This window comes from Anomalospiza imberbis, chromosome 4, assembly GCF_031753505.1.
Source record: "Anomalospiza imberbis isolate Cuckoo-Finch-1a 21T00152 chromosome 4, ASM3175350v1, whole genome shotgun sequence".
NCBI lineage: Eukaryota > Metazoa > Chordata > Aves > Passeriformes > Viduidae > Anomalospiza > Anomalospiza imberbis.
The window spans coordinates 70,141,236-70,167,937 of NC_089684.1; the positions used below are offsets into that span (position 1 = coordinate 70,141,236).

The 26,702-nt window shown below is 46.4% G+C and overlaps 1 protein-coding gene across 3 annotated transcripts in view; it reads right to left on the minus strand.

Moving 5' to 3' along the window:
- SMOX (spermine oxidase) overlaps positions 1 to 26,702 on the minus strand; it is a 61,702-nt gene that overhangs the window by 1,459 nt on the left and 33,541 nt on the right. For 2 of the 3 annotated variants that reach the window (XM_068189061.1, XM_068189059.1), the window contains exons 2-6: positions 23,283 to 23,517; positions 18,607 to 18,833; positions 10,064 to 10,241; positions 6,561 to 7,256; positions 287 to 447 (exon numbers count right to left, since the gene is read on the minus strand). In XM_068189061.1, coding sequence (XP_068045162.1) covers positions 287 to 447; positions 6,561 to 7,256; positions 10,064 to 10,241; positions 18,607 to 18,833; positions 23,283 to 23,490 — 1,470 coding nt within the window. In that variant the 5' untranslated portion in view covers positions 23,491 to 23,517. Of the gene's footprint in view, positions 1 to 286; positions 448 to 6,560; positions 7,257 to 10,063; positions 10,242 to 18,606; positions 18,834 to 23,282; positions 23,518 to 25,052; positions 25,196 to 26,702 lie in introns of those variants that run through there. The other variant, XM_068189060.1, reaches the window with a different exon arrangement.

Here is a 26,702-nt window from a genome sequence, read left to right on the forward strand (position 1 = left end):
ATGAACACACACACATGAGCAGCTCTTGATAAATTCAGGGAGAGATGAGGGAATCCCTGAGACACTGGCATTTCAAACGTTTAAGAGGTAAAATCCTACACACATCATTTGTCCATAAAGGCATCATTTGTACCAAAAAAAAAAAAAAAATAAAAAAAAAAATAGGGGGAAATACACTACTGAAGGCCTAAGCAGGGATTTTCTCTTTCAACCTCCCTCTCCAAAAACCTGCTGCCCAGTGTCCTGTCAGTTTTAGTGCCCCAGGCCCCATCTGGGCCATACTCACAGGACTTTTGGAGCTCTCAGCATAAGGCAACGGTTTCGCCAGTTTCTCGACGTCGGCTCCACTAGACCCAACCTGGGTGTAGGAGTAGGATCCACGGAAGTGGGGATTGCTGCCCCAGGAGGACCGCAGGATCCGGCGAGGTTTCGGAATGTTTGGATTCCCTGGGTGGAAAGCGGAAGGCAGAAAGTCAGACCGTGTCCAAAAGGGAAGAGGGCATTGCCTGAGCAAGGTGTGGGTGACAGGGATTCCACCTTATTTATTCAGCATCCATCCTAGCACAGCCTGCAAACCAGATCTCCCTTTCATTATTGAGTTTTAACTCTTTATATAACAGAAATTGCTGCCCTTTTCATCTCAGCTATTCTATTTTCCAGGGAGGTGGGGGAGTTCCACCTGGGTGGTGTCCAAGGAACAACACTTGAAGCTGTCCAAGGAACAACTGGATGAGGCACTAACTGCCCTGGCCTGCTTGATAAGGTGAGGAATTGGTCACAGGTTGGACTCCATGACCTTGGAAGTCTTTTCCTACCTAAATGATTCTGTGATTTGTTTTGGAAAAGGCTCATTAACATGTTTAGGTTCCTAAAACACTGGCGAGCTTCAAGGAACCTTGGACACAGTCTGGTTTGGAGATACAAAGCATCTTCTAGTCACATTTGCAGTGGGGGCCTGGTGGTAATCAAGCATGTGATTGATCTCACCAAAATGTAGGTATTTGAATGCCCAGTGTAAACTGGATGTTTAGGTAACCTTGTGAGAGAGATATGCCTCCAACGAGGAAAGAAGGCAAATCTTCGTTATGTGGGGGCACTGAAAACCTGTCAGAAAGTTCTCAAAACCTATATTAACTCATTCCAACAGATTCCCAAATAGTTGCCCCCCAAATCAAGCTAAAATCCAGGAGACTCTATTTATTTAATGCACAAGACATGGAAAGGAGGCTTTTGAGGCTGGAAGTAGGATTGCTAGATCGCTGTAGGATTTTCACTGCTAAGAGGATGTAGGACCTAGAGGTGAAGAATGCACCCACGACAGGATCATCACCCACTGTCCCCATCCCAAAGACTTTGGAGAACATGAGATCCAGGACTGCAGCCCACCAGCTGGTGGCACAAGAGCCTCAGGTACAAGCAGGGAGAGTGACACTTTGGAGATCCTCTTGTTAGGCTGGTTTTGGACCATCTCAGCGTCACTGCTTTTGCTGGAGTCCCGTGATCATATCTGGCATGGCAGGAGAGGAACAGGGGGACATGGAGAATTCCAATGAAGAGAAATTCCCTCTGCAGGAGGCAAGATCCACCCTTGAGGCAACATCAGAGATCCAGGCAAGGTTCAGCTGCTTGGGTTGAGTCTAAATCTTCCACAGCAAGGGGACTGGAACTGGATGATCATAAAGGTCCCTTCCAACCCAAACCATTCTTCATGGAAAGGGTTGTCCAGCCCTGGCAGAGCTGCCCACTACAGTGATGGAGTCACCACCCCTGGAGGGATTTAAAAGCCATGTGGATGTGACACCTGGGGACATGGGTCAGTGGTGGCCTTGGCAGTGCTGGGGGAATGGTTAGGATCAACAATCTTAAAGAGTTTTTCCAACTTAAGGAATTCTGTGATTCCAGATCATCAGCACAAAAGGTAGGAGTTTTGAGATGTTCACATATCATGCCTGTTTCAGACCCTGACTCTGTGACAACTCAAGATGTTCAGCCTGCCATGAGACAACCCAAATTCCCCCACTTTCTTCATCCCAGTTTAGAGGGAGACACCCAAATGTAAACACTGGTTAGGCACTGCATTATTTAGCTTTCATAAACTATTATTTAGCTGTGCCTTCAATTCCTTAAAATCAAGAGCAGGTCCTGGTTCAGCTTCTGCTTTCAGGAGTATCCTGTCAGCCAGAGCTATGGAATAAGGGGCTGGAACAAAGCAGAGGATGGCCTGCCCAGAGTACTCTGTGAACACTTTAAAACCAGGCCCCAGATCAAAATATGGCACAGACTAGCAAATAAATATATCCCACAAACAAAACACATCCTACTAAGCAATGTTGTTTCAGAAGTAACAGCTTTGCATAACAAAGGCCTCTAAAACATGTTCCTGCAAGACTCTTCAAAGCAGAAATGCCTGGAAGTGGAAAGCCCAAGGGAGTCTGAGAAGTGGGAGCTCTCAGATGTGACAAGGAAATAAGTAATCGTGTTTTATTTTTGAGGGCTGTGGGAAAGCCCAGGAGAACACACCATGGAAGCTGTCAGAGAACACTCCCCAAGCAGGGCCAAGGGAGCCACCCATACCACTGCACTGCACAAAAACAGCACACGAGGGGTTTTCAAATAAAAGTAGTCTCTGCAGTGGCCTGGTGGAGCCTCTTCCATAGCTGGTCATGTTTCCATATCCACATCCATTCCCATGAGCTCCTTCCAGAGTCTCCAGCACACCAGGCCACGTTAGCAAGACCCAAGTGTCCACTGTGCCCCTGCACTCTGCAATTCTGCACCTTTTAATGCAAGCAGCTGTTTCTAAGAGGAAAATCAGGACACTCAGAGGGGGGTTTTGGTTGAAGGTCAGACAGAAGCACGTAGCACAAGCTCTGATTCTGAGCTGTTGCTTGAAGACAAAAACTACAAAGACTGAGAGCCAGAGTCCTTCAAGGAACATACTTCACTGGACTTTCTCAATCTGCTTTTAAACAGGGTAAACAGCCTTTGTCTACAGATAAAAGTAACAACGTAGATGTGGAAACTTCTCAGTTTCCACCATCCTAAGAGAGATTAAATGGCTAAAGAAAGGATGCTTGCCTTCACTAAAACAGGAAGGCATATATCTTCATGCCACAGATTTCTACTTTTGAAGCTATGGAAGACAACTCCCTGTGCCTCACACAATCCCATTTTTCTTCAGCTCCTGGGGGCTGTGGATACAGAGGTTTATTGGTTATGGGGCTGACTGAATTACCATAAAATCAACTCACCAATCTAAATTTAGGCACCCAAATTTATTTGCCTACCTGAGAGCAGGATGTAAGATTCCACCAAGGGAGATCTGTAGTACTGTCCCCACACCAGTGACTACAGACCACCAGAGTGGCTACCCCAGAGACCCACATAGGACTGGGAGATGTGATGCAGAACCTAAAAGAGATCTGTATCCTCTCCAGAGAAACAGCTGGAGGTCGGGGAGGAAAACTCAGGGCATCTCCAGATGCAGCCTGCCAGGCTCCAGTGATCCCTTCAGCAGGGAGCCTCTGGCTTCCTACTCTGGGAGCTTATCCAACAAAGAAGGCAGAGCAAGGCTCCTAATTGCTCTGAGGTATTCCATTTAATCAGATTTGGAGGACACTGCTTTTCACCATCCAGTTGTGAAAAGCAGTAATTGCTGATGGTTCTTAGGTTAGAACAATCCTCAGAGCTTTTCACAGCAAAGCCAGATAATCCCCAACGCCGACCTGAGAGAAAAATTCAAGGTCAATTCTCAGAGAAATTCTCAGTGTGAGCCTAAAAGAGTGGATTTAACCTAAAACTGGTATAACATACTCTGAAGCCAAAGGAAAGGCCACCATGAGCAACAGACTGGGAAAACACAGTGAAAGATGGGAACCTACCTGGAAATGCATTAATCCTTTCTCAGAAGAATAAGAGCATGGGGCATTTCATACCCAGAATATGAAAGCCACAAAAGGGAAAGCAAGCATTAAAAGGCTCGAAGTACCTGCTTCATTACTGAATAAAAGGCTCCCTCTATACTCAGTAGAGAAAAGCTGCTGCAGAAGATGTCACAGAGCACCAGGTGAGGTGTGGAAGACCTAAGCTGCCTTCTGGAAGATCCAGGCTTTCCAGGGAGGTCAGGATCCTAGCAGGACTAGTTTCCTAACTTGGTTAGCTGACCTGTGTCACCCTGAGTGGTGGGAAAGGCTTTCAAAGCTGGGTTTGGTGGTGCTTATTGGACCAGAGGAGCGCAACCGTGCTCAGAAGTGGCTGTAGGTGTATCATGGTCTAATCCCCTCTCACACTCCCCCTGGAACAGATCAGCAGGGAAGAAGGGAGGTGCACGGAGAGCTGAACACACTTCTGTTATTTCAGCCAGCCTGGCAGCTGGCCCAGATCAGCCCTGAGGTATTGCTCCTTCTGGGAACCTGTAGGGGAAACAGGAGCAAGGGAAACAGGATAAACCCAGCTCCCTTAGCCAGGGAATCCTGCAAGAGCTGTGAAAAGGTTTTCTACCAACAAGGGGATTGGGGGCAGAAAGTGGAACAGGTCATGTTGGGTAATGGGTGCTCCAAGAACAGGTTTTCCTCTCACAGTTTTTAGCAGCTGCAAGGCCACTTCTCAGCTGATGCACAAAATGCTCATTGCAGGGCAAGGCCCTGGTAAATCCAGTCTGGAATTCTCCAAGGAGAGCTAACCTGGGATTAGCTGTGTGGAAGAGCCTGATGGACAGTGACCAGGTGCAGCATCAGCTGGAACAGCAACTGCAGCACAGACCCAGGGCCCAGAGCCACATATTTCCATGCTGGGAGGAGAGGAACATCCAACACATGAAAACAGTAACTGTGAAAAAGCCCAAGAAGGAAGAGGGAGAGCAAACTCCCATGTGCCAAAGAGCCAAATTCCCACTGGATGAATTGAAGTGGGATTTGGATTTTTTTTTTTTTTTTAATAGGCCTTAAGCAAGAAAAGCTGCAACAAACAAGGTTGTTTGTACATTCAGCACTGCAACAACTTGGCCTGTGAGAGAAGAGCCTCCTGCTCAGCTTGTGTAGAGCAGCAGTTCCCTGCTGGAGTCAGGGAAAAGATGGCACATAGGGACTGGTGTAACACAGGATATGGGGACACCCAACACCCCTGAACACCAACAGCTCAGGAGGCACAGCTGAAACAAGGATGCAGGCTTGGGCACTGAATCAGAGCTTTTCAATCCCAAGTCTCTACCCTACAGCTCCTGTAGAGAGTGGTAAAACCTCTTTTGGCTGTAGTCAGTTATGCAGGAAGTCCTCAGATTCCAGGGCCCTTTCAGGAAAAAGGTTCTTCACCCGGAGGTGCTGGAACAGGCTCCCCAAGGAATGGTCACAGCACCAAGCCTGACAGAGCTCAAGAAGCATTTGGACAATGCTCTGAGGCAGAAAGGGATTGTTGGAGTGTCCTGAGAAGGGCCAGCAGCTGGACACAATGATCCTGATGGGCCCCTTCCAACTCAGGATATTCTGGGATTCTGTGACTCTCCAGATCTCCACGTTGGTAGTAGCAAATGGTCAGTAAGGACAGGAGAGAGCTGCACTTGTGAAGACAAATTGCTCCAGTTAGCTGGAGCTCCATGGACAGGAGGCAAGGTTGGAAACCTGCTGAGTTTGGGCTAACACCAGCTAGCAGGAAGATATAAATCATTTAATCACAGAAGCCATCTATAAAATAGCATAAAACTACATCTAATCTTGGAGGATGCTCCTCTTATGGATGAAAAGATGCTCCTTTTAATTCTGTATAAATTCAAAACCCTTATTTCAAAACTGCTATTAAGTCCACCACTATTTCTTTCAGTGTTACTACCTTACACCTGCACTTGCACAGTGTCTCCCATCAGAGGATGTCAAAGACTCTCAGATACAAAAATCCCTTTTCCTGGGAAGGTGTGTGACCTCCAGAGAAGTGACTGTGAACATGCTAAAGGCCAGCATCCAAGTGCTATTGCTTTAAGTGATTTCATTTGGATTTTCTCAGTGTAATACATCTAAGATTTGCCTCAGTCCAACTGCTGCCCTTAAAGTGATGTGTGATCACAGAACATGAAATCTGTGAAATCCAGGAAGGTTTCAGTGATGCACCCAGAAAATGGGAACTCTCAAGATCAATGAATTTTTTGAAATTTAAGTCTTTGAGATTATTTCCATTGATCTGATACTGAATGGAAGTCAGGGGTGTGATTCAACCACACCTCAGGTGATCTAAACAGGTTCCATTTCTGAAGGGGCCATGCTGCTCTCCACAGCTGAGATCAGCCCTCCGAGCCTGACAGCTGCAGCTGCTGAAGAGTTATTTGTGATTCAATAAAGCAGAGGATGTGGAATCCTCCAGCACTTCTGCCCATCACTTCCTGAGCAGGTTTATCAGCCCCTCTGTATAAATAGCTCCCCGGCACACCCAAGCAGGAGCTATGCTGGAAGCACACGCACATTCAAAGGGACACAAAATGCCAAAGAACTAAAAATGACTTTAAAGCATTTCCTTCCTCGTGGTTATTTGATTCCCCAGCCCCACACTCCCTCTCCCACCAGAGCACGGCTGACCTGTAAATTTACGTAGCATTTCGGTGCAGGTTTCTGCCACAGTTTCATCATCACACTTCTCCATAATCAAAGCCTCTTCTCCACAGATCCAGCCACTGAGGACGTGGCCGTACCTCTCGGGCGGGTACAGCACATCAAAGCTGCAGATCTTCTTGTACCACAGCTCCTCGGGATAAGTCAAGCTCTCGCTCTCCGCCTCGTCTTCCCAGACAAACTGGATGCTGTTGCATTCAGAGCTCCAGAAAGGCTCTTCAAACTCCAGGAAGATCTTGTCAGTGGTATTGATTCCCAGTTTCTCAATGGCCATCACCTTCTCCTCGGGCAGGCGGGGGTGGAACAGGCTCTCGTGGCGCTTCTTCAAGACTCCCAGGGACACAGTCACAATGACGTGGTCAGCTGGGATGAACTCACAGTCCTCGCACTCTACGAAGACATTGGAGCCCTTGTTCTCCTCGGGGAGGTCACTGTTGTGGTCAGCCACCCTCTCAATCTCCTTGCTGACCGACTGGTTCCAGTGGATGCACTTGACCGGCTTGCGGAGCTGAATGACAGACTTGGGAATGGAGCGGGCCAGAATCTCCACGATTTTAATGAAACCACAAGGAATGACGTGATGAGCCCCGGGGATTTCGGTCCATTCCCCAAATTCACTCAGCGAGACTTCATCCATGCTGTGGGAGCTGCTCTCACAACTCTCTACCTAAGGAAAAGCAACACAAAAGCAACATTGCCACAGAGCAACTCCTTTAGCCGCAGCACAGCTCTGCAAGGGCACAGAGGAGCTGCATGAGATGAGAGTGGTGAATTCCACTCTGAAACCAGATTAGTTTTGCTAGTAAAGAAGTGCTTGGCCATAGGATCCGATAAAAATCAATCCTCAGCCTTTCTTGCAACCAGAGAAACAATTTTGTCATGGTGAAGAGTTGGGAGTTGCATCATCCCGAGTTCAGAGACCAGAGGGCCAGAGCCCCTCTGATCTGAAGACAAAGTGAGAGCTGGGGCTCTTCAGCCTGGAGAAGAGAAAGCTCTGTTAAGACCTCCTGACACCTTTCAGTACCTAAAGGTGGTAGAGAAGAGCTGGAGAGGGACTTTGGACAAGGTCATGGAGTGACAGGAGATAGAATTATGGCTTTAAACTGATGGTCAAATTAAATTAGATATGAGGAATAAATTCTTCCTTCTGAGGATGGTAAGGCCCTGCACAACTTGCCCAGAGAAGCTGTGGCTGCCACAGCCCTGGAAGTGTTTTCAAAGTTAGGTTGGATGGGACTTGGAGCAACCTGGGCTAGTGGAAGGTGTCCAGCCCATGACAGGGGATGGAACTGGATGGTCTTTAAAGTCCCTTCCAACCCAAACCATTCTGTGAACCTATAATTCCATGATGTCTTTGCTCCTGCACAATTCTGGGTTAAAGTTCTGTTTTCTATCCTTTAAAACCCTCTGCAGTGGCCAGGGACCTGCTGCCTGGTGCTCCTACAGCAGAACCTGGAGCTGTGTTAATCAGATGCTCATTCCAACGCTTATAAACATTCCCACGAGGAGCCACAAAAAACTTCTGGCAGCTCTTTCTGCTGTCTGCAGCTTTCAGCATGCTGTCAAACAGTCAGCAATCAGACAGCTAACAATCTGCCAGAGGTGAGAGGACCCTGCACAGGAGGAACTGAAGGAGACGGAAAAGGGAAATGCCAAGATGTGAGCCACGTGTGTTTGATGTGATTACCAAAGCTTTAGAGCCATTAACCTGTTGGTTAATGTTTGTAGGAGTATTAAGCATAGCTGTAGCTCCCAACAATCCCTGGAACAAAAGCAGGATGTTTGGCCTGTCTTGTGATAAGCTTCTAATGATAATCCTGATGCACGGGACACAGTGATCTTAAAATCTTCACATCACCGGAGTCACAATCGCTCGCACCCTGTAATTCTCTAAGCATTTTAAGGAATATTACAATTCCTTGCCTCGTCCTTTGACCTATTTTCCAGACCTTTCCACACTTTAATGACTGTGCTTGGAAGCCTGACAAGCCTAGACAGTCTCCCTGTGGAGCACCCTGGTGCAGGGCAGGAATCTCTGAGCTGGGACAAAGTGAACGAGTCAGGGTTGTACCAGCAGCTCCCAGGCTGCTCCTGTGCCTGCAGGGACCAACAGCTGCCTGCCCTGTCCTGGTCACTGCCTGTTGACTCCAGCGGGGACTGTGCTGTAGTTCCACCCTACCCAAGCACTTCCCAGACCTCCCCCAGGGTCACACAACACAAAACCTGTTGCACACAGCAGGATCCTCATGCTGCCTAGATGCTCCAGCAGGACATTCCTCTCCTCATTATGAAGTTAAACACTGGTGGCTGTTTGATTCTTTCAACCATGATGGCAAAATGCCAGGGGGGAAAAACAAGCAACTACCAAGACTCTAACCCAAGACAGGTTAATCCCCACTCTGTCATCTGATAGTCTTAAGTATGAGAAGCTTTGTTGTTCTCAGGTATTTGCATGAGAAGGGATTTGCAAGACTTGCAGAAACAGCTCTGAATGTGGCAACCAGGAGCAAGGACAGGAAAAACCACCAGGAAACCCAGAGCTGTATCCAATGACTTAACCCTGTCTGCATGGGTGCTACTATATGGGTAACACAATAAATAACTGAGCTTTACATGGCAGCTGGGAGACACCCTGTGATAAAAGGTTTTGGGTGAGGATGCTGAGATTTCAGGCTCAGGAGGACACCAGGGTTCAAACCTCAGCTTTACCTCAAATCTCCAGTGAGACTCTTTAGGTCTTTATTCCTCTTTGGTTTAGCTTCCCACCTGAAAACAGTGAACACATGACAAAGTGCTGCTTGCCTCCCCTGCCTAACTTCAGAAGCTTTTCAGTCATTCTAATTGAAATAAAAATGACTGATACACTTTACTTGTGGAGTGCTTGATGCAGTGCCTCATCTCACAGAGAACTCATTTAGCCAAGGCACCAAGGAGATAAAAAGAACCATGGAAGCCGTGTGGAAAGCTGGTTTTATACAGTCTACCTTGGCTTTTATTGCTTTACCTTCAAAACGCTTTCTGGAGATTTCTTCAGCAAATTACTAGCATCAAAGTTACGTTTCTTCTGGTCTCTGAGAGGTAAAAAACACTCAGGCAGGATCAGGGGGTGCAGGTGTAAGTCACAATATAAGACATTACTAAAAGAACCTGAAAATAGAGTAGCTTTAGGTGGCAAAAAAAAAAAAAATCTAAATTACACCAGAAAAATTAACAAGGCCTAGGAAAGCCTCTTCTATTAAGACAACTGGGGTTTTAAGGTAAGAAAAAAAAAAGAGCAAAGGCATTATTCCTTGCAGATCCACTGTCTTTGGATCTGCATCAGGAGGGAAAGTTGTCAATAGAAACACAAACAGCAAGAGAGCACAGAAAGCAATTTCCAGGGCTGGGCAGGGCTCAGCCAAGTGCCTGAGGTTGAGGATTTTTTTGCTCCTAGCTTAAACCAAAACAAAACACCCCAATGATGTGCACACCTACCTTCAGGTACTGCTGGATCATGGCCAGTTTCAGCCTCTTGACGGCCTCCGTGTCATCCGGGTCGGCCTTGACGCGTTTGCGCACGACGTCCCGTGTGAAAACGCCCACGCTGTTCTGGCTCTCAGCATTGACTGGTTTACCTCGTTGGAAGAACTCCTGAGTCAGGTTATAGACCTGCCAGAGACAGGACACAAGGATGGGATCCCCAGCAGGATGCTCCTTCACCTGTCCCAGCCCGGAGCATTCAGATCAGCTCCTCCTCCCAGCAGAACCCACGTCCTTCCTCACATCGGATAGAAAGCACCGGCTCTTCTCCCACCTCCGTGTCCCAGGTTTGATAGCAGCCCTTCCACCCTCTCCATTATTTAGAAGGAATCCACCAGAGTGGGTGAATTCAGTTTCACAGCTGTTTCTCTGTTGTCCCATTTATGGGGATTTTTGAATGAGTTACAGATGAGATTCTTGAGTTTTTTTAGATGACGTGATTTATTTTTCTTATCTTCTACATCAAAAGGAAGGGTGAGCTTGGCTCACATCTTTATTGCATGGTTTAGAAGGTCACAAGACCTCTAGTTATAAGACCTTTTAAGGATAGATTGATTACTAAAACACTGTTAATAAGGATATTTATGTTTTTTACTTAATCCTTAAATATTTTGTTTTATGGACTTACACTACAATGTAAGATTTCTTAGTTAATTATGTTATGATACATAAACCTACAGTACTGTATTCTAAACTTCTTGTTTACCTATGTAACTACTTTTCTTTTTTTTTTTACATCTTAAATTCTAAAACTCTAAACTTTCTTAGTTTTAGCTTAATGTGTTTCTGCTTTGAACTATAAATCCATATTCTCGCTTCAAGTACTTCAGTTTGGAAGCCTTTTCCAAGGTCTCAGATCAAATCCCGTGTTTAAGCTTTGGCTTATAGGCATAAAGTTCTGAGAATTCCCTGCATTTTGGATTCCAACATCCCATGAAATCAGGAAGCGACAAACAGCAGAGGAATTCTGTATGCACACACATTTTACTTGAGCACAGGACAGGTAGAAACCCATGGAAAACAGTGACATCTCTAGAGCCCCTCACCAAGAGCCAGAGTAAAAATCCCTTGTAACAAATTGTTCTCCTTTGAAGATATTCCTGGTGTTTTTTAACCCCAGTTTTCCATACAAGCTACGTAAAGGCAAGGAAACACCATCCACCTCAGCCCTCTGCTTGTGGCTGCCTGGAAAAACTTGTATTTCTATCTACAATATTGTCAGAAGAGCCTGCAATTGCATCATGACTCTTCCTTTCTATGGGAAAAAACAAAAAAAAACCACCTCAAGAGGAATCTTTTAACACAGGAAAGCTTTCAAAAGATGCCTCTCAGAAATGCAGCACATCCCATTAATGACTTGTTTGTCCAGAATGTGTCCCCTTCTCATTCACATCATGCCACAGGGTGAACAATACTCTTACAAGCACAAGGGATATCCCTGCTTGGGGAGTTTTTCCTGTCAAAGATGGTTTGATTACACCTTATGATCATTTTTTGGAGACAGATGATTTGGGTATGTCAAGAAGTTAAAGTCTACAGTAAATATCTGGTACAAAGCTGGTAAAAAATTGTGGCAGCCTTGCCTTCAAAAAGTTCCTGGAGCTTTCAATTCCCTGCTGATAGGGCTAATCCACCATGGTTTATGTTCTTCCCACTCCAATTTTCCCCAAGAGCTTGATTTTATCTTGGGTTTTAGGAGTAAAGTGAATTTGAGAAGGCAAAATAGAGGGAAGAAAAGGAAAGGGAGGAGGATAAACACATCGCAGTGGTGGGAGTGAGAGAGAGGAGGTCTGTGAGCAAATGGAGGAAGGGAGTTGAGAAGTAAGGGATGAGGAGGAAATTGAAGAAAATAAGTGAAAGGATGAAAAAAAAAAAAAAGGATGAAATAAACAATAAAAACAGAGAAGAAACAATCACAAGGAAAATGAGTGGGACTGGTAAAGACAGAAGAGAATTGCAGACACTGCCTGGGACACGGCCATTCCAAGGAGTTTCTCAGACAAGAAAGGTGGGGCCCAACGTCCTGTATGAAACAAAGGCTTCCAGCAAAGGAAACTTTGGCAGTTCCAGCACCCCTGGTTCTCAGGTCCCTGGATTTCTGAGGCCACAAGCACTTGCAGCAGGTCTGGGCTGCACAGACCGTGCGTCAGCACAATCAGCTCGGCTTTCATAAGCTGATTGAGCTCTGTAAGCAGATAACAAACTCACAGGACAAGCAAAGCCCTGCTAAAACCCAGCCACCACTTGGCCCACAGGAGAAGTGAGCTTGACTATGTTTTTTGTTAACCACTATATTCTTCACTGCCCAACAGGGAGCAGAGCAGGAAGGCACAAGTTCTCTGTGCTGTAACCATCAAGGAAAGCCTTTCCTGGAGGTGCCAACCCATTGATCAGACAGCAGGTACGTTTAATCCCATCAGGATTTCTTATTTCTCCTGTTATTTCCTTGCTTTTCAAGTTCAAAAAGCATTTGGACAACACCCTCAGACCCAAGATGTGATTTTGGGGGTTTTCCTGTGCGGGCCAAGGAGCTGAACTTGATGATCCTCCTAAGTCACTTCCAACTCAGGATATTCTGATTCTTGGGGGTGCTGAACCATCTGAGGAAGAACAGGAGGCAAAGTTGTTGTAGGCAAAAAGCAAAAGGAGAAACAATAGCAGGTCCTACACTGAGAGATATATGGTCAGAATAAATGAATGAAAAAGATGCTTAAAATGTATGTTTTAATGAATATGAGAAGCAAACACATCCTGTGTAAGAAGCTATGGAAAAGCTTCACTAGGACACCTCATTTAAGGTAGATTTCCAAAGAAGCAGGAGCAAAATTGTGTTGCCTGGAGCTGGAATTATCCAGGCTTTCCCCCCCTAGATGGGGAAGGCATTGTCATTCCTATGGGACCATCCCTGAGGTCACTAGGAACAGGCAACTGTAATATCTGAAAACCAATACTCTTCCAATCTTTTCAGCATTTCAGCAGCAGGATTCCTGAGAGAGTAGAAATGGGCTTTCCCTCAAAGATCCTGGGGAAAGGTAACAACAAGAATGACCCAAAAGATTCTGCTGATTTTCTAGTTAACCCTTCAAAATCTCCCAGCATCCAAACCAGAGTTCCATGCCCAGCAAGGAGAGCCACACCACAGACACAGCCCAGACAACCTTTGCTTTTCGATTGTCACACACCTGATACAAGCAGAGAGCAAAACCAAAGGACAGACTGCATCAACTCCCACCTCTTACCACTGGCAACCTCACATCCCAGCAGGGTGACCTAAACACGTCTCACTCTAAAGTTCCTGTGAGATGGGACAGAACAAGTAGCCATAGAACCCTGTCTGAAAAAAATAGAAGTAAAAGACAGAGATTCTATTCTATGCAGTTTTCCTTTCCTCATTCTGAAGGCTTATACACAATCCTCCAAGGAATTCACAAAATCATGGAACGGTTGGGGTTGGAAGGGACCTTAAAGCCCATCCAGTGCCACCCCCTGCCATGGGCAGGGACACCTTCCACTATCCCAGGTTACTCCAAGCCCCATCCAACCTGAACTTGGACACTTCCAGGGATCCAGGGGCAGCCACAGCTTCTCTGGGAAATCCATTCCAGGGCCTCACCACCCTCGCAGGGAACAATTCTTCCCCAACATTCCATCTAACCCTGCCCTCTCTCAGTGGGAAACCATTCCCCTTGACCTGTCCCTCCATCCCTTGTCCAAAGTCCCTCTCCAGCTCTCTTGGAGCCCCTTTAGGCCCTGGAAGATGCTGGAAGGTCTCCCTGGAGCTTTCTCTTCTCCATGCTGAACAACCCCAGCTCCCTGGGTCTGCAAGACAGAAGGGGTTGAAGGTAAGAAATTAAAACGAGTTAACTGAATGTCCACAGTCCTAAAACAGTTTCACTTCAGCTTTCATCTTCTGTCTTCTTTCTGAGCAGCTTTGGGGCATCCTACAACCAGGGACTGAGCAGGGAACGTGGATTCCAGCAGGGATGTCCCCTCTGTCACCTACAGGCTTCCTCCTCCACGTGTTTATTTACTACCTACGTGCTCCTCCACCACAGGAAAAGGCAGTTTCTTAGGAAGAACAAAGCTAAATAAAGAAGTTTCTCCACACTGAAGGAGGTCAGGAAAGCACATCCCCATCCACACTCCTTCCTGTCAGCGCCGGTGACGATGCCCAGCATTGTCTTTTGCTCACTTGGCTTAAAAACTGCTGTGACTTAATCCCTGTCCAGTAAAAATCCCTGATGGAGATAGGGCTGTGCTGTTCCCAGGCCAGACATCTGCCAGTGCAATAGAGGCAGGGAGGGAACAGTGACTCTCAGTGGCCCTTTGGAACTGCTTTCCATAACTGCAAGGCAAGGCACTGGAGCTTAATCGGGGATGGCAGGAAGCCCAGCACGAGGTGGGGGTGAGGAGGATGGAAAACGTTGTCATTCTTTGGCTGCATCCCTCCCCAGAAGCTGTTGCAGCACACAGGAGAAAGCTGACAGGTAACAAGGCTAGTAATTAGCTGACTGTTAAAGGGAGGGTTCCTGGGAAGCAGCTCTTCAGGAACCACATCCTTGCTGAAAAGCTGAGTAAAAAGCAGGCACTTCTCCTGAATCAGGCTGGTGATGGACTGTGATTTTTCAGCTGCATTTAACCTGTCCAGCTCACCACTTCCCACTTTTCACTAATACCTGGGAATCCTCTTTAAACGGCTCTCTGTAAAGGGAAATGAGGACTTAGCAGGGACAGAGGAACAGCTCTGAGATAAAGTGTCCCTGTTCACACTTTCTGAGCAGTTAATCACACACACAGACCTCAAAGGTGCAGACATTACCCTCAGAGGTCCCGCTCTGGTCATTTTCCTGAGAGTCATGCAGATGTGGTATAACCAAAAAGAGCTAAAATCCTCTCCCGGCTCCAGGATTCCCCCAGTTAGCCTAGAAGGAGTGGAAACGAAGGTGGGAAGATTACAAATACATGATGTGGGCATCACACCCTGGGGAACCTCCCAGGTGCCTCTCTCCTTTTGGAGACCGACCAAACGGAGTGACAATGACCCTGAGCACTGCCAGCCCCACACAACACACGGTCTAAGAAGGACAACCCTAAAAGTCCTGCCCTGTCTCGTGGTGTTTCCCTTGGTAAAGTGTGGTTAGGAATCCACATGGATGCTCTGCAGGACTGGAGACCTTCCTTGAAGGCACTGCCCTCCTTCCACGAGAAGAATTCAGGTCACCTGGGTCACAAGCTCATGATAGATCCTGACTGACCCCAGCGCAGGGCAACAGCCTCACCCTGCTGGAGAAATGAAGAGCTGAGCAGTCTTCAAGCAGTCTGACTGCTCTGCTTCCTCGTAACCAAATAAAGGCTCCTGTGAGACATCCCTACAGCTATTAAAAATGCAGGCTACTGCAAACAAAAATGCAGCAAAACTTGTATTAAGGTAGAAGAAGCCAGCCAAAAAAGATTGGATAAGTGCCTGGAAAAAGCCTAAGGACTTTCCAGATGAATTAGTAAGGCAAAGCTCTGGAGGTACAGGGGTGCTTTGCCTTTCACTCCAGGAAAATTCAGCACAGAGAGACCTCGTCTTGCTAAAATGCAGTTTCAGAGACTGCACATGGGCCAGTGAAACTCAAGGGAGACCCCCTGCACTTTGAATTCCCTAGAATGTGATGTCCAGATGACAAGATAACTGGGGCTAGAGAGACCCAGCTGGAGAAGCAGAGCTGAAGGCACAGGCTGGAGCCCCAGCAGCAGCTGCAGGCAAAGCCAGGCAGGGTGGGAGTGAGGGGGAGCGAGCCAGCTGTGCACGGAGGGCAGGCCCTTGGAAGGGTGACAAATTTAGCCCTGCTCATTCAGGGATACATTTTCCACTGATCATGCCAGTCCTACATCCCTGATTGGGCTTTGCATCCATCATGGGTTGCTGGCTGTTTTGGGTGGGGGGGGGGTCTTTCTTTTCAGCTCAGGACAGGGTGTGTTACAGCCTTTGCTGTGTCAGCTTCCTCTGAAGGGATGAGATGACATGATGGTGGGATTGCTAATAAAAACTGAGGAAGGCCTGGGAGTTCCTATGAGACAAGGGAAGACCCTGACCTCAGGATTTAGTGATCTGCAAGATGACTTTTTATCTTGGACAATTGCAAAATGCTTTAACAAAACCAATCATAAAATCCAACTCCCAAAAAAAAAAAAAAAAAAAGATTAAATAACCTCTAATGAACATGCAAAAAACCTCTCACAGAATCACAGAATGGGCTGGGTTGGAAGGGACATTGAGGACTGTATTGTTCCAACTGCCCTGCCATGAGCAGGGACATCTTCCATTAGACCAAAATGATCCAAGCCACATCCAACCTGGTCTTGGACACTCCCAGGGATCCAGGGGCAGCCACAGCTTCTCTAGGCAGCCTGTGCCAGGTTTTCACCACTCTCATGCTGGGGAAGTGAGGGACACCCCAAAACACAAACCAGAAATGCCCCTGCCAGACTCAGCATGTGTGGAACACCCTCTGCACTTCAAGCCAGAGGAAAATGTCCCCAAAGCCACACGCCTGCTCTTGGCTGCCCTCCCTCCAGGGCACTTGTATTTCCTACAGCCATTTTAACTGGCTGTTTTTATGAGTTCACATAGCTTGCCTGAGTTCCCACTTTTCCTAGGCAGAGCAGGGAATAAACCACAGCCAAATGTCTCAAATCAGTACAGACCCTCCAGCTTAGCACCCTGAAGAGGCTGGGACAATCAGCTCAACAAAACCATGAGCTGCTCCTGCAAGAAATTCCAGTAGGCTTTGGAGGAAGGTAGAGAAAGCCCCTCCCAACAAGAGCAATTAAGGGGCTGGCTGATGTCCCCTACTTGGCTCCAGCTGTCCCTTAAGTATTTTTTATCACCACGAGTGGCTGCAGACATTTTTACAAGCCATACATGTGAAAGCCTTTTCTGTCTCCTAGTGATAAAGATATCCTGTGGCAATGATAAGCTAATTAGGTGTTGTGTAAAGAAGATTAACTTTTAATGTGCTGCTCTCTCATGTCACTGGCTGCCCTGTTCTCTCCCCTTTAAAAGAAAAGGTAGATTTACCAAATTCATAATTTCTAAAACACTAGTATCTTGTTATGGCCTTTATCTTACCGGGTTTATCTCAAAGCTAAGTGGCTCTCATCTTTGTATTCCCTTCTCATTCTGGAGTCTGCCCTCCCTTTGCTGGAGATTTTCCTATCATCTTCCAGAGAGGATGATCACCAAGCCCTGCACGCAGTTTGGCAGTGTTCCATTTACATAAATAATGCTGCACACTGCAGTGTTTTCATTTACTCCTTCTAGCCCCACTTGCTGTTAATCTTCCTGCATACACATCTCACCAGGTTGTTTTTTTTTCCTGCCTGGAAAAAGTCTCCTTCGTTTTTTTAATCCAGTAATATGAAAAATTGTTCAGATGAATTATATCCACCTGCATTTGTCCAAGACGTTGTCCACAGGTTGACAAATCCTCCCCAAAATGAGATTTCTTTGAAATTCCTACTACTCCTCTCTGAAACATAAATGATTTTGTGCCATCCCATCACTGATTCCAGTTCAGAAACACTGGACAGTCCCAAAAATCTTTTCAAAAGAAAAAAATCCCTTTTCCTGTTCCCCACCCAGTTCTTGATAAGTCTTTACAGGCTACAGCGGCTTTTCTAATGCTCCCAGACATATTTTTAAACAAAGTATGCAAGAGTAACCTGAATCTAGTGAGTGTTCAGCCAAGAGTCAAATACTGAAGTTCGCTGTCAGATGAAAATCTGATGGTTTTAGGCACAGCTACAGCCTGATGAAAATACTCATGTTTTGCTCCATTTTCTGCAACCCACTGAGAGATCACTTTACCTGAAGGGCCAGACAGTCTGCACTGACCCCTCTAAATGTACTTCACAAGTGACATTAAAAAAAATGTGGGGAATAATTATAATTAACTTTGGCAAGCAAAAGAGTTTAAATAACCTTCAACTGAAATCCATGCTGGTCTGAATCTCCCAGAAAAGATGTTCCTTTCCTTCTGATGCAAAAAACCTCACAATTCCTACAAAATTGCACTGACTTTGGCACACCACACAGCATTTCATAGTATTTATAACCAATAAAAAGTCATAGGGATACAATATTTAGCTGGTTGTTGCTAAGGTTTTGCCTTCTACTTTGTTTAGCAATGTGATCCTTCCACTACTCTTTTAATTAAGCACTGGATTAATTACTGGATCTCCCCAGCAAATTACTGGATCTCCCCAGAAATAGTTAAATGGATTACAAACATGGAAAGATTGTTCTTCCTCACCACAGAGAGTTAATCCCACATCAGAGAAACAGGGTGCAGTGAAGCAGATGAGAGAAAACTTAGCATCACTTTTTTTTTCCAAAGAAATTAAAGACACCACCGTTTTTCTACCTTTGTCCTGGAATGTTCTAACTGCCAAGGGGTCTCAGTGCTCCAGGCAAATCTACCACTTGACAAAGCAGCTGGACACCAACCTCGTTGTATAAATCACTGAATTCTTCAACCACATCTTTCGGGATCCTCTGCCCGCTGTTGGTGAGGTGATAAGCCACCCCATTCTTGGAGTAAAGACTGATCCGCCCAACACTCCTCTCGCTGTCAGTGGTCTCTTCAAGCAAACCATTGTCTTCTGCTAGATGATAGACTGGGTTTCCATGTGAACCATGAATCCACGTAGCTCCCAGTTCAAAAGTGGCATGCCCTGCAGGAGAGGAAGCCAAGCAAACTGGTTATGGAAGCCTGTTTTCCTGGAAGCTTCTCACGCTCAGCCCTGAATAAAATGTGCAAAAGCAGAATTGCCCAAGGACTGCACATGTTTGAACATCCCTTAAGGGAGTTTTTCTCTGTTAGACACAATGCCAGCATTCTTCAAACTGGTCCTTTGGGATACAGGTTTGGGTATTTTCATAAGGATGGGACATTGCAATAAAGATCCCTCATAGTAACACACCTTTGATATTTAAGGAGAATTTCAGCCCTTCTCAGTTGTTGCCGGCAGGAAGATGTAGGAAAATGTGGATTGCAACATTGGCCTGAATACTGAACCTTGTCATGTGACTAAAACCAGTTGTTATTTACAAATACACCTCAGATTAACTGCAATAAAACATGCATTTCCATTCCCCAAATGAGTAAATAGGCTGTATTTTATCACTTATGCCCTTGGAGATTTATATATCAGGTTCTTTAGAAGGAGGCACTGTCAGGCTAAACACCAAAAGCATTTTGTTTTCATAACTCGTACTCTCTCTACTTGAAAAACACAAAGAGTTTGGTCAGCCCCACTTGCCCCATCCCTCACAACTATCAGGATTTGCACCAGGGCTTTGGTCCCCCCAAATCCAGCACTGCCAGACTGGGCTGAGAGCACAGGGGGATGCTCAGCAGCTGAAAGGAGGTGCTAAAAATAAGCTTGGGTCATGTATCCCCCATATTTTGAGAGATTCTCTGAAGGCCAAAGCTAGTTTAAAGTCTAACAGAGCTGGGCATCTCCCAGCACCCCTGCAGCAGTGTGGGAATGCCTGATTAAGCAGGGTAATTAATAGGATCCTGCTTGATGAAGAAAGGATGGTGCAGTTCCCAGCTATCATTTGCTGTTTAACATGTAAATGTATGCTCAGACAGAGAGGCACTGCAGCACTGAGCTGTGCTGCAGTCAGGTTTAAAGGGTGAAAGCTCCAAGGAATGCTGTTCCCTGGCTGAGCCCCTGCCTCTGAGGGAAGCTCCACGGATCTCATTTTCCAAGCAGCTCCTTTGTCAGTGAGAACTGTGCTGAGTGCCCTTCAAAACCTGCAGTACAGCAGGAGGTTTCTACACCACAGCACCTGCTCCAGAGAGCAGCAGCAACACACAGACCTGAACACTTCAGGTGCCACTGACTCCAACACACCCCAGAGCACCCAGCCAGGTGGAAATGACTGAACACTGGCAGCCAAAGGTAGAGAGCTCATCAATATTGCAAGTGGCAGTTCCCTGGTTAATGCAATCCTCCTGCAAGTCAGGCCGTGCCACGCAGCAGCAGGAATGCTGCCTCCTGCTCTAGGGCAGGAGCTTGGTCTCTGCTGCACTGAAATCCTGCTGAGACACCTGATCTTTCAAAGAAAACAATCTCCCAGCAGGTCCTGCTGCTGCCTTAGTGCTTGGTGACAGTGATGATGTGTTCCAAGTTCTCCTGTTGAGCTGTGTGGAATATAATCAAATACCAACAAATTAAAAACTAATTCTTCTTGCCTGTAATATTCATGCTCACTATCATCACTACCAGATAAGCCAGCTCTCACCAGGTGTAAGTTAAATGATTAGTTATTTAAAATTAAATAAAATTCTTTTAAACAGAGACAGCCAATTTACTTTGAGGGCCTTAAAGGATTTTAGGTTCAAAATTAATCTATTTGGAATGAATAATGCCATACAACAACAACAACAAAACAAAACAAAAAAAACAATCCCCCCCGCAAAAAAAAAAAAAAAAAAAAAAAAAAAAAAAAAAAAAAGGCAAAAAAGCAGAGAAACACAGATTGTACATCAAGCCTCCTGGATAGGGATGGCAACTTTCACATTTCCCTCTGCAGCCCTGGCCATTTCTTGGGTAATTGTGAAATAGCTGCAGTGGATTCAGATGTTACAGGTCATGTGCAGGAAACACACAATGCACAAAGACACAAACCCTGTCCCTCACCTGTGCTAGAACCAAACCCCTGAATATCCAAATTACACCCCTGGGCTGAAAAGCAACAGTCTGTGCACTTGAGGGAAAATACTGTCCCCTACAAGACATGGCTCAGTGAGGGGGAAGGATTCAGATATAACCCTGAGAAGGTGCCACAATACCAGAATGGTTTGGGGTTTGGAAGGGACCTAAAAGATCATCTTGTTCCCACTCCCTGCCATGGGCAGAGACATGTTCCACTCGCCCAGGCTGCTCCAAACCCTGGCCTTGGACACTTCCAGGGATCCAGGGGCAGTCACAGCTTCTCTGGGCAACCTGTTCCAGGGCCTCCCCACCCTCACAGGGAAGAATTTCTTCCTAATTAGTAGCTCTGCTGAAATTTAAATCAGATCTTCAGTTAAGTGCGCAGACAGGAGAGGCCAGACATGGATCCACCTTGGCAGAGAACTGCAGCCCATACCCACACAGGGTAACCTTGAGAGCTGGCAGATAAAAAGATAAGAAAAAGATAAGAAAAGACAGTTTGGGTTTTTAAAAAATTAATAAAAGATTAAGACTTTGGATGCCAGCCTCTGCTCTGCAACTAACAATTACATCTACAAACTCTGAGACTGCCTCCAGACTGAAATACCTGCTCTCCCCTCCTGTTAATTAAGAGGTGTTAATGAGGAGGAGGTGGATTCCCAGCAAAGGCAAAGATGTTAGTTACTGGTGAAGTTGGGCAAAGAGAAGAGAATCAGCCTCGGTACTAAAACACCAGAACTATTTCACAGGTGCCCTGGGAGAATAATATGTTGCTCCCCAAAGTTTTCAGCTCTTTCACACTTCCCTCCTCTCACAGGCAGGATCCAGGATATTTTTAATCCAGTGGATTGTGTGTAAAGGACACACTTCCCATCCTAACCTCTATGCCAAGTCTCAGCAGAATGTAAAGTGCCCTACTCAAACCCCTGGAGATTAGATTTTTCCGACTGCCTTTCCATTGGTTTCCCTTCTGCAAGTTCACAGGAGGTTGCTGTTTATTTACTGTAGTGAGTTTATCAAGCAAAACACAGTAAGTGATGCAAGCACCTAAGAAATAAAAAGAAAGCAGGGCAGCAAGAGGGCAAAAATAATATCCAGAGTGGGATCAGAACTAGAATTAGTTAACTGAAATCAGGAAAGCAATTCAGGGAAAGCAGAGAGCTTTACACCACCTGCAGAGAAGAGACAGGCAATGTCCCTCTGGATACCAGGAAAAGCTTCAGTGACTCCTGTGCTGCAAAGGACAATGTTTGTTCCAGGAGTTTTGCCTGCAGAGATTTTTTAATTGACCTGGCATTCAAATAGTCAGAGTCTGCACCTTTATTACACACTAAGAAAGGAGGCTGCAGAGGTAGGAAAGCTGAAAATCAGGATAAAGGGATACATTGAAGATGTTTTTCCAGCAGCCTGATTCCCAGTGGGTAGTGCCCTACACAATAAATTAGTTCTAGGGAAATGAATGGGGTTGTTTGTGAAGCAGAACAGCTCGGGGTTTCCCCTTTCCAAGGGCTCTAAGCCCTGAGAAACAGCCTGGAGATTTACTGGCTGCTTCTGGGAAAGAGTGAAGCTGGGAAACCTGGGTGGAAACCGTCTGTGTACAGTCACTCAATCACGGACCTGTTACACAGAGCTCTTCCTGTGCAAGAGAAAACAATCCCCCAAATCTTTCATTTCATGGGAACACAGGTTTGGAGCAGCCCTGGGTCACAACTGAGGCACGAGACAGCACAGAACCACCTACCCATCCTGAGAGGTGCCCAAGATTTAAATATTTACTCTCCTGACACCGCCACACCCCAAACCATTTCGCACACACACATAACCCCATTTCCAAGGTTCATTTGACCTCATGGCCACACAAACCCCACCAGCAGCCCTCTGCAGGTGCTGTTTATCACTGGCCAGGGGACTATGTACAAATCACCAGCGGGACAGGACTGCTGAGGAACACGTCTCAAGCTGTTTATTTTCCAGCACCAGCCTCATTACGTGGTTATGGCAATGGGAAGATGCCAGCAGCTCACATCCCAGGCAGCAGACAAAGAACTTAATGTTACAACTTTCTTTAAAAGCTTTTTGACCCATCACACAAAGCAAAAGCACATTGACAGTAGTTCTATCCAACCACCATAAGCACACGTACCTTTGGTTAAAACAATACTAATTTTGAATACAATACCTGCTTGTAAGCCTTAAGATACAACGCACAGAGCTCCATTATCAAGCTTAGAACTTCTTAATATCTCACTAGATATACTTTTCTGTAGCTTAGGGAGTTATTCTAGCCAAGTGTCAATACACAGACCATTGTTCTGTTTGTCCTTACTTTCTGCTTCTTGTATAATTTTTCTGCTGACAAATCTTATGGCTACTGCTTAGCGCTGCTGTCTCTGAGGCCTGCCTTTTGCAAGTTGCCCAAAAGCCCCTGATTTTAAGGATTCCCACAGCTGCTCTCACCGAGTTGGACGCTCTGCACGCGGCCCCCGATGCGGTCGGTCGCCTCGAGGACTGTTACATCCGTGAATCCGCTTTCCAGGAGCGCCTTGGCTGCCGACAGGCCCGCGAGCCCAGCACCGATCACGACTATTCGAGGCTGTCGCTTTCTCCGTAGGCCACTACTAAGAGGATCATCCGTGCTGTCTGCAGATATTTCACAACTTTGCATGCCGTCCAAGCTCTCTTTCTAAGGAACCTGTAGGAGGAAGGGGACAGGTGTGTTCAGGGAGCTCAGATTGAGCTTATCCTCTGCAGTTAAAAGGATCAAAAATGAAGAAATCCAGCAGAAAAGAAAAACTTGGTGAGTTAGACCCAGCCTTCAACATGGGACGCACAGAAAGGATAACTGAGGTCAAGCTGGGATGCAAAACAACTTTTTAGCCTGGAGCACCAAGAACTCCAGAAATCTCCACCCTTTCATGCCATGTAGACTATTTCCAAACAAGTCAAAGGACTTTCAAACGCCCATCTTTTTATATAACCTCCAAAAGTGGTAATTTTGTGGTGAAGACTTTTAAAAGAAAGAGAACCACGTCCCCAGTGCCGACAAGCTCCACAACCCAGCAATGAAGCTGCACTTTGCCACTGTGGCAACCACAAAGCCTGAATTTCAGATCCTCTAAGTAGGGGAGGAGGTAAGGAGGATTTAGCTCAAAGCAAGAACATTGGATCTCAAGCCAGCCATTACAGAAATGGGACAGACAGGAAAATATTTCAAGTGATGGAAGTCAACAAGGGCCACTTCAAAATTTCACAAAATGCAGCCCCTGGAGTCAACACTGTCCTTCACATCAGGGTCAGCCTCAGGCTTAGATGAGAGGTTCAAACCCACACCAGTCCTGACTAGTCCAAATCTACCCAAATCTCCACCTACCAATATATTCAACTGCTCCTCCAAGCAGGACCCTGTTTTCCTTTGCAAACTCCAACAAGACACCTTTTTACTGCTATCTACCCTTATTTCTCAGGTCCCATCACATCATTTTAGTGGGTGGGACCATGGCCTGAGGCCATGGTTAAGGTTCAACCCTGATCAGGGATGAGCAGTGCGGGATGTCTTTATTCACAAAAGCCAGTGTGTACTTACCTGGTTCTGGGTGGTTCACACCTGCCCTCAGGAGCACAAAGAACAGGGTGCAGAGATTCCTACCCCTCCAGACCTGAGCTGGACATGAGTCCCAGATTGCAAAGGATAAACACACGGTCCAGAACTTATCAGCCCTGGAATCAGCTGACGCCCAGTGATTTGGATAAAGCACGCACACAATTCCTTGCCTCCCCTTCCTCCCTCCCCAAACAGAGATATCCAAGGAGCTCGTAGTGTGCTGCCTCTACCTGCTGCCAAGCTGCTGGATATCTATTTTGAGCTCTTCCTCAATTCTCCCAACATCTGGCCACTGACAAAGATCCCTACTCCTCTCTTCCATCACCAGAAGGGTCGACTTAAAACACTGCTGGCCTACTGCAGTAAATCATCACAGGAACTAATGAAGCACAATGAAGCAGTTTCATTTGGAGAGTCCCTTCTTCTCCAGGATTTTAGAGAATTTATGTATGTTGACCGAGCAATATCCACTCTGTAAGGGAGCTGACACCAGACTGCAGTCGGCAGGGATTTAGGCAGTGGTAATGAAGAGGAGAGTGGTCCCACTGGAGCTCTGACAACTCTTTTGAAAATGTTTGGCTTCAACTGAAACAACTTCAGCTCAATCCGCCCTTCTGTGGACTCACCTGCAAGAGGGATTTGTACAGAGTGTGCAAACTCTGATTCTGCCACTGCAGCTTGTCCCAGCTGGCCCTGCCTCAGTTCCAACTGCCACTGCAGCAGCTTCCAACGGCCACAGCCCAACAGAAGATAGATCACAGAGTTCTGACGGATGGGACCTTCCAGCTCATCCCATTCCCACCCCTGCCATGGGCAGGGACAGCTTCCAGTAGCCCAGGCTGCTCCAAGCCCTGTCCAACCTGGCCTTGGGCACTTCCAGAGATCCAGGGGCAGCCACAGCTTCTCTGGGCACCCTGTGCCAGGGCCTCCTCACCCTCACAGGGAAGATGTTCATCCTAATGTCCAATCTAAAGCTCTCTCTAGTTTAAAACCATTCCCTCCTTGTCCTGTCACTGTCTGTCTGTGTAAAAAGTCTCTCTCTGTCTTTTTTGTAAGCCCCATTTAGGTCCTAGAAGGGGCTCTGAGCTCTCCCTGGAGCCTTCCCTTCTCCAGGTGAACACCCCCAAGTTCTCTCAGCCTGGCTCCAGAGCAGAGGTGCTCCAGCCCTTGGAGCATCTCCACGGCCTCCTCTGGACTGGCTCCAGCAGCTCCAGGTCCTTCTGTTGTTGGGGGTCCCAGCACTGCAGGTGGGGTCTCACTAGGGCAGAACAGAAGGGGAGAATTCCCTCCCACTGACATTCTACAGCCTTCTCCCCTTCTTGTTCTCCTGATAACACTTTGATCCATGTATTTTCATTGCCACAGTAAAGGAGCATCTTTTCTCCCATCTATATCCAGTGGAAATTGAAGGGTTTTAGCTCAGCTCTTTAAGCACAGCTTTCCTCATCCTGGCTTTGGCAAGCTCCTGTGAATTCTTCACATGAAAGCTCCAAGAAAATGTTTTCCCTCCTGTTTCAGCATTTTAATACTGGATTAGATGGCCTGTCTAGACAGCTGAGAAAGCAGGGTATTTTGTGTGTACAGAACCCTGATTTGGAAACCACCCTTAATCAGCCAACAGCCTGTACCCTACGACCAGCAGGGAAAGGCAATTAAAATTTAGCAAAAGCTTGAGCTTTCCAACCAGGATCCACATTCCAGAGTGGAATGAACAGGTGATATAAATATAGAAAACACCCACTACACTTTATTTCATTATCAATTATTCCCTCTGGTAGGCTCATGAGTGAGACAAGCACATCAAACAGAATTCAAACAAAGTCCAGGTTGGAAGAGACCTTCAAGATCACCAAGTCCAACCCAGCCCCAACACCTCAACTAAACCATGGCACCGAGTGCCACATCCAGGCTTTGTTAAACACATCCAGGGATGGTGACTCCACCACCTCCCCGGGCAGAAAATTCCAGTACTTTATCACTCTTTCCATAAAAAACTTTTTCCTGATATCCAACCTGTATTTCCCTTGGCACAGCTTGAGACTGTGTCCTCTTTTTCTGCCACCCATTGTGTGCAATGCTCTCCCTTCAGCACTTGCCAAGCCACCAGTCAGGGCTCCTGAGCCAGTGGATACTACCAGGTCCTCTGACACAAAGACAGTTTGGCTTTTTACTTCTTCTTGATTGCCAAAAAGGCTTGTTTCTCTTTTATTTGGTTTTTTTTCTTTTTTTCTTTTCTCTTTTAATCACAGGGCAAGAAGTGTGTTGGCTGTTGTACT